Source organism: Triturus cristatus, chromosome 10 (genome assembly GCF_964204655.1).
Source record: "Triturus cristatus chromosome 10, aTriCri1.1, whole genome shotgun sequence".
In the NCBI taxonomy this organism is placed as follows: Eukaryota; Metazoa; Chordata; class Amphibia; order Caudata; family Salamandridae; genus Triturus; species Triturus cristatus.
This window is the reverse complement of record NC_140593.1, coordinates 1,154,735,838-1,154,751,235: the sequence shown is the minus strand read 5'-3', so window position 1 is coordinate 1,154,751,235 and position 15,398 is coordinate 1,154,735,838. Positions and strand designations below refer to the sequence as shown.

Below are 15,398 nucleotides of genomic sequence, written 5' to 3'. Positions count from 1 at the left end.
AACTCCTCCCTCTCATCAAGTCAGAGATGGTCCAGCCTGCCAGCACCTATACTCCTTTGTATCAACATTTAGGAGCAATACACAAGACCACCTGCGAGCTAAGCCTAGTCATTTGACCCAGAAAACATGCACCAAATGATTAGGACAAGAAAATGCAACTTTCTAAAAGTGGAATTTTCAGAACTGTGACTTCAAATCCGGCTTTACCATTAAAGATGGCTTTAAATCATAGTTCCCTAAATGCCAAACTCGACATTCCTAATCGCCCCGAATTGAAAGTTAGCACTTATTAAATGCAAGTTGACCTATCAGAGAGGCATGTCTTGCAGAAGTAAATACATTTCTGCGTATTTCACTAAAAGAAGTGTAAAGTAAATTTGTAACTTTTTAAATACACTGCAGCCTGCCCTAGGGGCCTTTGAAGGCCAACACTAGAAGTGACTTCTTAAACAAGCATTTGCAATGCAATAGGTCTCGCATTTGCCAAGTTTTAAGCTATTGCCATTGTAAATGGCATTGTAAAAGGCATTGTAAATGGCAATGCCTTTTATTTATCCGTTTTCAAAACTAACACATAGATAAAAGGTTTGTTATTTACAATGCCAGTAGCTCAATACCATTGCAGGAGAGAGACACGTAGCGCTCCGCCAGTGCGCCTCGATCTTACCCTATTATTCTTGTACTGGAACGAGCACCTAAGTCCACTGTTGCAACACTCCTACAATTCCAGTAATGAAACAAGAACACCATACTATCCTAGTGCTGAAGACCCACTGTGTGCTCTGCCAGTGCCCCTTAATCCGGAGCCTTGCTATTGTACTTGTGAGGCTAATTTACAGCTCTGCCAGTGTGACTGAATCCTGATCTGCGCCATCCCTGCCATGCCACAAAGACCCCCACACAGCTCTCCCAGTGCATCTCAATCCTGGATTGCAGCCCCCCCCCATTTGATTCCAGCTGACACCACACACTGTTCTTCTAATGCACCTCCTTCCAAAATGTACACCCCAGCTGTTCCATTATATACAGCTCCCCAAGTGTACCTGCAGCTGTGAACCCATACGCTGCTCTTCCAATGCACCTCACTCCTAACTTACACCATCCCCTCCATTCCACCTAGATGAAATACAGCTCCCCCAGTCTACCTGCAGCTCTGAGACCACACGCTGCTTCTCCAATGCACCTCCTTCCTAACTTACACCAGCCCCGTCATTCCATCACATACAGCTCCCCCTGTCTACCTGCAAATTGGACCCCACACGCTGCTCCTCCAATGCACCTTCTTCCAAACTTACCCCACCCCGCCATTTAATCAGATAGAGCTCCCCCAGTGTACCTGCAGCTCTGAGACAACACGCTGCTCTTTTGAGGCACCTCCTTCCTAGCTTTACCACCCCTGCCATTCCACCACATACAGCTCCCCTAGTGCACCTGCAGCTGAGACAACACGCTTCTTTTCCAATGCACCTCCTTCCAAACTTACCCCACCCTGCCATTCCATTATATACAGCGCCACAGTGTACCTGCAGCACCCCCACTCTAATCCAGCTCTGAGACCACATGCTGCTAGTATACCGAGATCAGTTACAGAAAGTAAGTAGATACGATTCTGATGTTAATTACTTTATCAGTGCGTTTATATAGCGCCACAAAGCATGACCTCGCTGTAAGGCACATAGCTGCCTTCCGGCTAAAGGCGTTGTAGTTTAAGACACAGTAAAGTAACCGTTTATAGGACTTAAAATAAGCACAAATCCTTACTCAGGCAAGCCTTACCTGTTCTTCTTGGCGACGGCGTGCTTGTCTGTATGTTACAGGGACTTCTTGCAGAGGTGTAACTTTCGGGATACAGGGGCTCCTTGGTGCCCAGATGTGCAGGTCTATTTCTTGGGGTGCAAGGGCTCCTTGGCAGTTAGTGCTCACAGCTCCGGGTTGAGTACTCACAGAGAGACTGTCTGCTCCACAGAGCCTAACAGAAGGAGAGGCGCTGCAGCCTGCAGAGAAGCCCGGCCCAGCCCCTGGTTCCTGCTTCTGTGGGAGGAGGAACCAGCCGGAGGTAGTGAGTGTCTACGTCTGGGTGTTGTGAGAACCCACATGGATGAGCACAGTCATAGAGCACCTCTGTGCTCCACCCGAGGGTGGCAGTACAAGAAAACAAATTGCCAAGACACATAAGCCCACAGCTGGGTCAGCTGCAAGGAGCAGGCAAAGACCAGTGTCCCATGCTCAGAGGCAGGCTGCAGCATAACCCGCCTTCTCAGCTCCCTGGCTTCGCTGCTCTGCTGGAGCCCCATGACTGATTGGGGGAGGGAGGAGCTCGGAAATAGAGAACAAAGAAAGTGAAACCAGCCACGGCATCGCTGCTGGCTGATGTTTGACTCGATCCCGTTTGGGAGGCAGGAGGGGTGTTCTAGGCATGCAAGCATTACAGGCGCTGTAAGGGGGCGCTTATATAAAAAAAGAAATAGCAACGTTCAAAGGCACTTGTATCACAAATCCACGTGGAGAGAGTCCACGGGACCGTTTCAGCCTAGCATGAGTACATAGCACCAAAGTCTATACATTCCAGCAAGCCTGATGGGTCCAATGGGGTACGGTCTCTATCAACCCTTTCTGCGTGATGTACCCGCTTAAAGTTGTGGGCAACATTATCGAACGTGTAAATGTAACCCCATCCCCAAGATCCAGGAAGGATTCCGGGGATACGCGCAAACGTTCGAACACACTCCATCGAGCTGGAATTCCGAAGCCAGACTAAATGCCACGTTGGATTCCTTATTGTTCTAACAGACTCATACCACACACGCTCCTAAAAAGTAACATTGTTCTTAGATACAAAAAGTTCACATGGGCCCAGCTGTACGAAAAAAATTGTCCACGAGCTTCAACCTCAGCCATTCACATCTAGCTTTAGGTTCGTCACCCTCCGAGCACGGGGCGAGTGATCGCCTTGACCCAGGTAGACCGCGAATCAGCTGGACTAAAAGGTAGTGCTGGGATGGCGGTACATTTAGTGCAAAAGTCACCCCTACCGATACAGAACAGTGAGGACGGGGTTTACGGTTGGCAGGAGGGCTGTCTTTGGAGGCTGGGGCCATGAGGTAGGGGGGTCCGAGGACAGTCGGTAAAGTGCTGTTCAGGTGTGTAAACAGCCGTTTGCGGCGCTAGAGGCAGGCCACGGGGAAACGGCGGAGGCAGGCCACGGGGAAACGGCGGATGCGCACCACGGGCTCCAGGTTGACCCACAGGATGTGCTGTGCCTGGTGCATTGCAGCCACCAGGCTGGTCTCGCATGCCACGTCCCGCACGTGGATGTGGGGGAAGCTGGACGGCAGGCGCGGGGTGGCCGCCTCCCAGATCTCCTCCAGGGAGCGGCCAAGGTGCAGGTAGGTAGCGGGGGCCAGCGAGCTTACTAGGGGGCTGGTCCGGCCGCTGCTGCCTCTCGTTTCGTGCTGCCTGCCCCGCGGCTGGCACGACGCCGCTTTCTAGGCGCCCACTTACAGTACCCATGTTTCCTCTTGGCAGGGGTATGGTCAGGCCGGCGGAGCTGGTCTTGGAGCCACGAGTAAAATACAATTTTTTTTTTAAAAAGCATTCGCCGGGCGCAAGCTGAAAGACCCGCCGTGAGCGTGCACATCGGCTGTCCGGGCGCAAGCTGATAGAGACGCCGTGAGCGTGCACATCGGCTGTCTGGGAAAGTGCACATCTTCTGTCCCCCTTCCAAAACCAAGTCGATGTCAATAGATCTCGCATAGCGAGCAGCGCAAGCGCTGCGTCGCTAGGCGAGACCTAAAGAGAAGGTATAGACCTGGCAAAAGGGTTATTTTGCCAGGTCGAAATGGCAGCTCAAATCTGCACACAGACTGCAATGGTAGCCCTGAGCCATGTTTAAAGGGCTTCTTAAGAGGGTGACACAATTAGTGCTGATGGCCTACTAGTTGCATTTAATTGACAGTCCAGTGGTACATGTAGTACCACTATATCAGGGACTAAGTAAATTAAATGTGCCAACTGGGTATAAGCCAAATCTACCATGTTTAAAGGAGAGAGTTGAAACACTTCAGCACTGCTTAGCAGTCGTAAAGTGAACAGACTTCTAAAAGCCTACAACAAAGCGTTTGGAAAACAGGTGAGTGAAGGCAAAACGTTTGGGGATGACTCTCCAGAAAGAGCCAAGTTAAATACTGTCTTTTTTTACTCTTTGCAAAACATTTACAGTGGATCTGAAGAGTTTTTTGACACTGAAGGGCATACTTAATGTCGCCTGCGCTTCCTGCGTGAATCCAGAGACTCTCAGCCAAGCATGCCCATAGGGTTGTGCCTTCACAAAGTTGCCTACTAGCTGTATCTGCTGCTTCCGGTGCCAATTTTAGACAAGTGTTACAGATGGTATTGCTCTCCTGGTTGAACCCCTTCACCTTCTAGGTCTTATACGGCTATAGAAGGTACATCATCAACTCCTCCACCCCATTCCATTGTTGGTGGCTTCCCCTGCTGAGCAGCTTATTAGTCAGAAAAGTTCCATTTGGTGGCAGTTGACTTCTCCACTTATCGTTCCACTACCCCCATAGTCTTGTTCTCTCTACCAGGTGGGTGCCCTGTTGTGGATTGGGCAATGTCTTCTTTCTTTGCTGTGGTGACTAAGGAATCTGCTGCTATGTTGCCCTTAACCTAGGCAGAGTCCTTGGAAAGACGTCTACATTTCCCCTCTATTCAGTGTGTTACAGCCATAGCGGGGGCTGCTTCCTAAGGGCTTCTCAGCCCCGGTTCAGAGTGCTGCAAACATTGGAAGAAACTGGTTCCTTTGGGATGGAAGAAGGGTTTCTAGGAGAAAACATGACTCTGCCCGTTCATCCTCTAACTGCATCCCGGAGGTGTATGCTGCCCTTCCGACTAGGGTGTTACATACCGCAATGTCGTTGGGGTGAAGGACTGGAGGGGTATGTGCCCAACTCTTCTTCAGGAGTGTCCCCTTGTTCTCTCTCTTCTGCCGACTCCAGGTCCTGAAAGAACCCATGATCAAAGTGCCCTTCCTTAGCCCCTTTCTTCATACACTTCCTCCTCCTCTTCTTGGGGCTCGGGTGTTGCTGTAAGGCTACAGTTTGTGTTCCTCCCCCTGCTGCTCCTTCCGCCCTCTCCATTGGATCTATAGTTGTGTAGCAACCCCCCCCCTTAAAGAACCATTCAAATACTGCTTCCTCTTCTTGGGTGCCTTCATCTTTTCATCTATATGTTGTAAGCCCTCTCTTTAGCACCAAGACCTCCTTTATGTAGGGCTATTTTCCCCCGTTTCACACTCAAAATCCATTTTGGAATCAAGGCTTGCTCTGAGGGTCTACCACAAATGGGTCTTTCATCTTCGACCCATAATGTTGTTTGTGTTTACCCCTGAACACAGTTGTTGTTGGTGTCGTTTTGGAGAACTTCAAGTCGAAATGTTTTGGCTCAGCACCATTGTGTCCCAGGGGTGTTACCTGGCTCTTTGCTTCACTGTCTTTCGAAAAACGTCTGACATCTTGTCAATTGCGGCAACCTCCTTGATGTCTGAGCCCTCTCCATGAGCTAACTATTTCTTCAGGCTTTGACTATAGTACAACATCGAGATTTCAGTAATATTTTCTGCTGCGAGTGTGCCATGGTATACTGACTCCACCTCTTCCAGGCTCTTGGGCAAGAACTCCGCACACGTTTGTGTTTCCCATTATGGCAAACCAGGATTGCATGCGGCTCACTGCTCCTTGCTCATCACAACAAGACAAACCCTGAATAGAATCACAAGCTCACACCCATAGAGAAACAGCATAGTAATTAATAGAACAGAATAATTTTGTAAAGAGAAGACAAATCATCAGACACAAATGTTTAACCTAGAAATGTAAACAATAGTGGGCACTTTGCAGAGGCCATTAACATGATAATTTCCTCACAGAGATAAAATCAGATTTACCTAGCTTCTGTCTGTCCAGTAAAGTGTCAGTCAGCAGTTTGGTAACCGAGGGATATGGAATACACTTTGTCTTGCAATTGACCGATTAGAGGTTACTAAAAGGTGACTCTCCTCTTTAAAAGATGAATGGATGTGTCCACAGTAATGCTTTATTTTTGTGAAAAAAAGTAAATTTCTTGTCAATCAAATGCCTGAATATTATTCAATCTAAGGGCGGAGGTGAAAGTTGGTACTACATTCCCAAGGAGCGGGCAGTGACTTAACCAAAGAAAAACACTCCTTCAATTATTATTTCTCTAAGCAAAGATGGCCATCAGGAGCACCTTGAGAGAAAACTACAAGGCTATGGCTGTGTGCTACTTCGATTAAGTGCAATACATTTCCAAATTCTTGAATAAGACATTATTATGTAAGGGAAACTAGAAAGGAAATTTACAACCAGGTCTCTTAATGTACAAGTGTATTGAAAAACGTCAAGAAAGTAATACACAAATACAGAAGAAAAAATATATATAAATGCAAGAAGATCGAGGTTAGTTCAGAAGTGGATTTTGTTTTATTACAAGCTAAGTAAGACTGCTGCTGCATTAAACGGATACTCCTCTGAAAGCTCCTTCTCATCAGTCCACCTGTGCAGCTTGACATGGTACAAAGAAGAAAATTGTGCCTGCCAAAATTCCTATGCTGCCTTTCAGCAAAATCAAACACACAAAAAATATATGTATCCAGAGAGAGGTTTCAGGGCAACATCAGGAAAATCAACACAGAACCAAGAACCTTTGGGGATTTCTATCTGATATTCTTCCCATCCCAGCATTCAACCATGCCGTCTCCTGACACACAACTTGAGATCTACCCATAGCCTTACTGTGCCAGCATCATTGTTTAAGGGGCTTGGTGACATGGGGCGCTTCATGCTTACATGCCATGGGGGCGGGAGCTGGGCCAGGTGCCATCCTTGTGTCGGGTCTCCATGATGACTGTCTGAAAGAAATAAGAGGGAAAAAAATCAAAAGGAGTGTTATGCATGTGCGCGAGCACACACACACACACACACACACACACACACACACACACACACACACAGAAGAGCACACGCTTGATACAAGCCTATGACCAATGAACACAAAGACAACTGGAATCTATCTATTTCCAGAGATTGGTGCAATAGCTCCTGCAGTCCGATCCGGAGCTAAAAAATAAAACTTCGAGTGAACTGTATTTTCATGGTCAGTCTATGGTGTGAAGGGAGAGCTAGGCAAACATACAAAGACAAAATATTTGAACACTTGACTGGACTGGTAAGTCTAATTGGGGCCGCCTTTATTGAACAACCCACTTCGGGATGAAATAAGAATTTCAAGCAAAATAATACATTCACTCTGGGTTTCTGCTCAGTGTAGGTGAAATCAATTCAAGAAGTGGAGTCCAGCCAGTGCTATGCCATGCAAGAATAGGGGCACAAAAAAAGGAGAGAAAGGCTGGGAGACTAGTTTACCTCTATGACATGCTCATTATAATTCTGGACACTTGCCTCAAGGGGGGGACACAGACACGGATACACACACACACAGCATGCAAACAGTTGCTACCTGCCCCGTGCTCAGACAGGCATCAAGAACAGTCATGTAAATGTTCCTCAGCCTCTCGCAGGAGCCATCAGAATTCTTCACCCAGAGCCGTGTCTCCTCGTCTGCTGGTACTGAGAACAAGCGCCTGGCCTCCTTTAGTACAGTGTCTGCAGGGAAATGAAATGGGAAACCTTATAGCTAGGAAGAAGAAAGGAGCACCAACAAAAGAGATAACGCTTCGCTTTCACACCTTCAAGGAGAGCACGGTTTAGAAAAACAAAAGCTTGTGATGGGTAACAGAGGTGCAAATGCTTAGGACACTTACAAACCATGACAATTAAATGAAGATGCTGTGCAAACTTAAGAAAAAAGGTACTTTGAAATGTAAAAACAACGTGAGAGTTTTTACAAATTGTTGCTGAATATGTTACAGAAAGATTCTGAAAAGGAGAGGGAGAGCACTCCAACCTTAAATGCGAATCTTCAAACAGAAGAAAAATCTATTCATTCTTCCTCTGGATTTGCACTGCGTTTTATGCTGCAAAACCTTTTAGAGAAAACCTTCGCTTGATGCTAACAACCTGATGTTTTCTATTCTCCAAGGTTCATTTAAAAACCTTCCAAACTTGCTAAAAATAATAAATGCAACAGAGATTCTAGTTCATTTTTTTATAGGTAGGATAGTCTATCCACCAGTTGGCAACCTCAAATACTGACACCGTCCTTAACAAAAATAAAATGCAGATTAGCCAAGTTACTAAATTCAATAATCTAGCCTTCATCATAGGAGGCATGACTCCAGCAATCCAAGGATAGATAATGTAGTATGAGACAGATTTTTTTCAACCAAAATTAGTGAGGATAGTTGGCTGCCCATCTTGACATTAAAGTCTATTTTGATACCTATGCTTTTTATACAAGGATGATTTGGGTGTGGGCCTTTCTGGTGGCCAGAAAGTCTAGTGACTAGCTGAACTGCCTCCAGTGATCATTATCAAATTAGTTACTTACCTGTAAAACCAGTTCTCCGGCGTTCCTAGTGACTTTAAATAGTAGTACATAGGGTTAAAATAGCCATAGGCCCCCAAGTAAGAGTTTGTTTAGCAACACAAGCACTTCAGTGGCTGAAGTTTAGGCAGTTTCAAATGAGGTGAAAAAGCGGAGCTCTCCCCCAACAATGCCACAATAACACAGGTTTCACAGCACAGTGAGAGGACTACATATAAGAAATAAGTTACTTACCTGTAACTGCAGTTATCCAGTATTGGTATCGTTCATAGGTTCACATGCTTGAATCATTCCCGTCGAAATGGGAGCCCCACGGTAATATAAATAAAGCAATAATGAAAGAACTTCTGGTTCAAGTGCCACACCCTGAGTGGCACTTGAATGTAGTCCTATCACAATTGATGAAGCAACCCTTTGAGCCCATCAATAGGGCTGTCATCAAGTACCTTATGTGGAAAGTAGCTCTCTTGCTCGCCCTAACATCAACTAGAAGGGTTAGCAAAATAAAAGCTTTCACCATAAAACATCCTTTCATTCGATTTACAGATGAAATGGTTATCCTCAGGGCGGATCTCAAATTCATCCCTATGGTACCTTCGCAGTCCCACTTAAATGAACCTGTCATTCTCAGGACTTTCTTCCCGGATCCTTTTACACCTGCGGAATGAACACTACACACTCTAGACAGCAAAAAGTGTCTTAAATTCTACCTGCAAATGACTAAGTCTATCCGAAAGACAGATCAATTGTTTGTAGCCTATGGAGAAGGTCGTCAGGACACTGCGGTTTCCAAAACTATCATCGTAAGATGGTTAGCAGCCACAATAGGGCAGGCAAACCTCTGTCAAGGACAGTGAAAGTGCACTCCTCACGAGTAGTGTGTACATCGGCTGCCATGTTCGCTGGGGTACCACTGGCAAAAAGCTGTGACGTGGAAAATGACGCATATGTTCACGCAGCACTACTGCCTGGAGTCAACACAGCGTGCTGATGCAGCCGTCGGGCAGGCAGTACTAAGTCATTTATTTCAGTCAGGTGAACCTCTTTAATTAGAGGATTTCTTTTCTGTTGTCAATATTGATCTGCATTTGAAAATGTATCTTTATGTGTTATAATGGTCAGCATACTTGTTGATAATAGAGATGTTTATTTCACATGTCAATGCCTTTATATGCATTTATTTTACACCAACACTTTCACAAGACACTCCTTTTGTGAATATATTTTGAAATATTATTGGCATTACCAGATATCCACTAAGGGTGCTTACTTGTTTTACATTACTGCTTGCTATTCTGATTCAAGCACGTGAATCTATGAAAGACCTGTAACTGCAGTTATTCAGTATTGGCATCTTTCATAGATTCACATGCAACCCACTCTCCTCCCCAGAGAGGCTCCCCTTACACTCCAGTATTAATATCCACACTTGTGCTGGAAAATCTGAGCGATTCAGCCTCTCTTGGGAAGGTTCTAGAGGGTGCTGGTTACTGATTGGTTGTATTTAAGATTGATCCTTTTTTTTTTTTTTTTTTTTTTTTTAGAAAAGGAGGTAGAAAGGCTATTAAATACATTGTTGCCTCCATGATAGCCTATGGACGTTCTTTAATTACTGTTTTATTTATATTACCATGGGACTCCCACTTCAACAACTGGGAATGTTTCAAGCATGTGAATCTATGAAAGATACAAAATTTCTTTTCCAGCAGTGGGTATTTCATATATATTCACGTTTGAATTAGGGGGGCAAACTTGTAGAAATGGTGGTTTCCACTTTTGTACAGGAGACACAGAAGTTGCTTTTGACGTCTTTTTAGGGGGGCAAAAATCTAGGAGTGTCTAAGAGGTCTACACCAGATCTTCAAAAGGAATTATTGGCCTAAACGGGTGATAAGGCAAAGGTGCATGACTGAGACTATACCATTCTCGCAGAGCCCAAAGAAGTGAAATTTGTCTCTTCCCTTTCTCTCTTTATAGGAAAAGAGGACACTTAGAGAGGCCATTCCAGCATGAGAAGATGCTAAGTGGATAGAGTGGACAGTGCAAGGCATATTTAAACACACTTTTAACAACTGAGATGGTGAGTGAATTATCCTCTGCTTTTTCAACGGAAGTGTGGTTTATCTGTGCTTCTACGTAAATGGCAATCTTGGTTCAATTGTGGCTCACGTTGAATAAGTGTACGTCTATCTGGGGTTCTTCAGCGGTCGATGAAAGGCTCTTCAACGTTGACCACTAATGTCTTGGTGTCAATGGCCAGTCACGTTCTCTGGATTGCTACGTAAATGCATTCTGGCACTTCAAGCAACAACAGATTCTCAAATTAGCAGCTCAATGCCAACTGAATTTATGCTTCACTCTGGATCCAAAAGACAACTGGCCAAGCGCAAGGCCAATTTGAACCATGTTATTCCTACCAACCTGTCTTTAAGTCAGTGCATCTCCAAATCTGATTAGGGGTAAGAAAAGGAGATAAGTTCTTAACATTGGCTCCAAAATTAAGTATTTAGCTACTGAGCTATTTTTCGGCAGTGAGCAGATCGATGCCTAGTTTCTAGACAGCGACAACTTTGGCACCAGTCTCTGGTGGAATAGAGAATGATAAAAGTGCCTTTCCCTGTTACCCAGTCTTTGCTTCCAAGACCACCCTCTGCAGTGGTCTCTCAGGAGGCAGTAAGGTCACTGAGGCAGGCTGGGAGACTAAACTTTATAGCCTCCCCTTATTTTCCTCTTTGTCTGCCCTTGTGTCTTCTAACATGATTCTTATCCTGATGCCCTCTCTATCCTTCAAGATTCTTATAGACATCTACCGATGTCACAGAATGTGAGGCAGAAAGACAAACCATACGTAAATGGTGGACATCAGAGTTTGCTTCCTTCGTCTAACGAGGGTCACATAGAAAAGAAAGATGACATTCAGATTGGAAAATTAAGTAAAAACACTGGAAACATTTGCGGACATTTGGTCATTGCATCGGTGACAGACATGAATTATTTATTTTATTTAAAACATTTATATAGCGCAACTGTCACCTGGCAGGTATCCTGGCGCTGAGAGATTACTCCTAAGAAGAAAAGAGACGGGAGACTGGGGAGGGGTTGTGAGGGATTTAGGGGAAGAGCCAAGTTTTAATCCGCTTTCTGAATGGAAGGAGTTGTGAAATTTGGCGGATGTCGACCGGCAAACTATTCCAGAGTTTAGCGGCGGCCACTCTGAAGGATCTTCCCCCAGTCCTTACCTTGTTGAATCTGGGTACCCTCACAAGGCAGGCTGAGGCGGATCGGAGAGTTCTGGTGGGGGTGTACCAGGAAAACATTTTTTGCAGGGATCTGGGGCCAGTTCCGTGTAGTGCTTTGAAGACAAGGCAGAGTGCTTTAAAGGCTATTCGCTGCTTCAAAGGGAGCCAGTGTAGCTCGGCTAAGGCTGCTGTGGCCGAGGATCTCCTGGTCCATCCGAGGGCTAGTTGGGCTGCGGCCGACTGGACTCTTTGGAGTCTGTCCAGTAGCACAGCTGGGGACTCGAGCAGAAGTGCATTGCAATAGTCAAGGCGACTAAGGATAGTGCACCTGACTATTAGTGCTCGAGCCTGTGCGGGGAGTAGTGGCATGATTTTGCGTAAAGAACGCAGTAGGGCCGAGCAGGTGGAGACTGTTTTGGTTACCTGCGTTTCCATGCTGAGTTTGTTGTTTAGCATAACACCCAGATTGCGGACACTAGTGACCGGCTGTGGATTTTCTGGGGTTTCCGGGGGCCAGAATTCCGTGGGGAATAGGCGAGGAATCCGGCTCCCAGTGCAGAACAGTACCTCGGTCTTGGAGGAATTGAATTGCAGGGAATTATTGTGCAGCCAGCCGGCTGTGTCTCTTAAGCAGTCGTGGAACGATTCCATGGGAATTGAGTCTTCCCCCTCCCAGGAGAGGATAAGCTGGGTGTCGTCCGCGTAGTTTATAGTTTTCAGTCTGTGGGATTTAATCAGGGTGATTAGTGGTTTCAGATAAACGTTAAAAAGGATCGGGCTGATGGACGAACCCTGGGGCACCCCGTGAGGTACTGGGGAAAAGGCGGATTGAAAAGGGGGGAGGGACACCGCCTGTTTCCTATCTCGCAGGTATGAGTGGAACCAGAGCAAGGCGGTGCCGTCGACCCCTGCCTCTCTGAGCCTCTTTAGCAGAATTACATGGTTGACCGTATCGAATGCGGCAGACAGGTCCAATAAGATCAAGGCCACTGCGTGGCCCCTGTCTGCACGCATACGAAGTTCTTCCATGGCTGTAAGCACAGCAGTTTCGGTACCATGGGCTGGGCGAAATCCGAAATGGAAGTCGTCCAGAATGTGATTCTGCTCTAGATGTGTCGATAGACAGGAGCTAACCCAGCGTTCCACAACTTTCGCCGGAAAGGGTAGGAGCGATATAGGCCGAAAGTTAGATAGACACTCGGGGTTCAATGAGGGTTTCTTTAGCAGCGGGGTGATGAGTGCTTGCTTCCAGGGGGTAGGGACAAATCCACAACACAGGGATTGGTTGCAGATCCTACGGAGGGTGCGGAAGAGTTCAGTTCCACACGCTTTCCATGTTTTTGGTGGCAACGGGTCGAGGGGGGACCCAGAGGTGATTCCGTGTGCCATTCTCTCGAAGTCTGCTTCCGAGATAGGGGGGAGAGTCTGCAGACATTCGCTGGGTAGGAGTCCTGGGCTCAACGGATCGAGGTAAGTCGTGGCTGCCCCGGGGGAGTTGAGATTATCTTGCGAAGGGGGAATGGCAAGATTGTGGATGATGGTCTCAATTTTGTCCTTAAAGAACTGTGCGAGATTATCACAGAGGGTCTGTGTGGGGGGGATGGTTTTTTTGGCACAGTCGGGGTGGATAAGGTTGTCGAGGATCTGGAAGATGCTTTTGGAGCTATTTGCGGCATTGACTATGGTGGAGCAGTAGTAGGTGGATTTGCTGTCAGCGATGGCAGATTTATATTCCAGGAGCTTGTTTTTCCAGATAATTTTGTTTGTGTCGCAATAGCCTTGTCTCCACTTCCTCTCAGCCGGTTTACAGGCTAATTTGAGGGTTTTCAGGGAGTCATTATACCATGGGGCAGATGCTCTGCCTTTAGGTTTGCATCTTTTTAATGGAGCTATGGAGTCCGTAGTGGATAATATCCTCGTGCAGAAGGCTCTGTAGTTGTCTTCAACCGAGTTGATAGGGGAGAAGCTGTCTTCCACGTTAAAAACGGCGGTGGTAGAACTCAGTTTTTCCAGAGCTTTCCAGTCTCTGTACATAAATTCTGGTAGGGCGCTATGATTCGGCGTTCTAGTTTTTGTGCTGGTAATGTAGAATTTAATAAGAGCGTGATCTGTCCAGCTCATGGGCAGAATGTCGTTCAGATGTATTAGTTCAGAACTGGAAAAGATGAGGTCAAGTCGATGACCTGCTGAGTGGGTAGGTTGCTTAACCGGTTGGTAGAGTCCCACGCTTTCGCAAGAGAGCAGGAGGTTTTCTAGACCAGTGTCTAGACTACCGTTTGGCCAGAGGTTGAAGTCCCCTAGGATGATTAGTTTATTGTGAGAGGATGCCATGTTCGTAAAGGTGGTGAGTAGCGCTTGCTGTTGTTGGGAGGTGAAAGTCCCTGGAGGACGGTAGCAGATAATAGCCGTAAAAATACCTCCGGAGTGGCAGTTTATGGAGAGGCCGAGGATCTCGGTCCCGGGGACTGAGTCCATGTCTATGGTGTTAATGTGCCAGGAGGCTCTGTAGATAATACCTACTCCACCACCACGGCCTTTGGGTCTGGGAAGGTGCAAAATTTTAAAGTCCTGAGGGCATGCCCATGCTAATTCAATGTCACAATCTGCGTGAGTCCACGTTTCGGTTAAGAAGAGGACATCCAGGTGATGAGATTCGATGAGGAGATGAATTTCGTTAGCATGCTTTGGCAGTGATCGGACATTCAGAAGGCCTCCCAGGAGCAGACCCTTATATGCGAAGTCATGCAGTGGAAAGGCGGAGTCAGCAAAGATGGGCTGACCTTCGTGTGCGAATTCTCGCAGGTTGAGCAGGGTTTCACGGGTATAGCGTGGGGTTTGCGAGCAAATTTGAGCAGAGTTGTCTGCGCTAGTCGCGCCCTCGTCGCGGACGAGCGCAGACGAGCTTGCCTTAAGCGCGCCTTCGGCGCGCCATCGTCGCGCCCGCTGCGCTCGTCCGCTGCGCTTTCGGCATGGATTCATGCTTTATAGTGGGTGCTCTGGGCGTCGGAGGGGGGGTGTGGCCAACAGAGGTGGGCGTGGCTCGTGGCTCCCTCGAGCAGGCAATGGCGGCAGAAGCGAGCGTTTTGGCCGGAAAACAGCGATTAGATCTGCTGCTCGGCGTGGTTTGAGGTAGGTGCCAGGGGTTGGTGCAATAGTGCAGCAGTTTTTAAAATCACAATATACAATGTTAAAACAAAGATTTTCTATAGCGCGGCTCTTAAAACCAGAGCTCTTAAGAGGTGACATACGCCTATCTGCACCACTTGAAAATTTCTTTTTTTTTTATATTCTGCACAGCATGTGGGAGAACAAAGCTCTGAAAGCATTGAAAGGAGTACGAAAAAATGGAAATGATGTCAGGGTGCCAGTATTCGGACAATATAGTGCTATGACCTCAACACAACTCAGTGCCTGACTGAGTAACAGAGCCTGTGCCATCTGCTAGAGTCAGAGTGGTACTGCAAAACTTTCCAGACCAGTCCTGTTGCTTGGAAATACTCAAAGGTGAGGAATCTGTAGGGAGAAGTATCTATCATAAATCTTCTTTTTAAGTCTTGCCTATATACAGCATTCAGTTATCTTTTGTCAAAGATCTATTGTGGACAATATCAAGACTTGTGTTGCCCATTGGTT

At 46.7% G+C, this 15,398-nt stretch overlaps 1 protein-coding gene across 1 annotated transcript in view; it reads right to left on the bottom strand.

The window, feature by feature from the left end:
* USP11 (ubiquitin specific peptidase 11) overlaps positions 1-15,398 on the bottom strand; it is a 401,576-nt gene that overhangs the window by 307,918 nt on the left and 78,260 nt on the right. Inside the window, exons 5-6 of the mRNA XM_085629511.1 lie at positions 7,540-7,685; positions 6,870-6,931 (exon numbers count right to left, since the gene is read on the bottom strand). Coding sequence (XP_085485637.1) covers positions 6,870-6,931; positions 7,540-7,685 — 208 coding nt within the window. The remainder of the gene's footprint in view (positions 1-6,869; positions 6,932-7,539; positions 7,686-15,398) is intronic.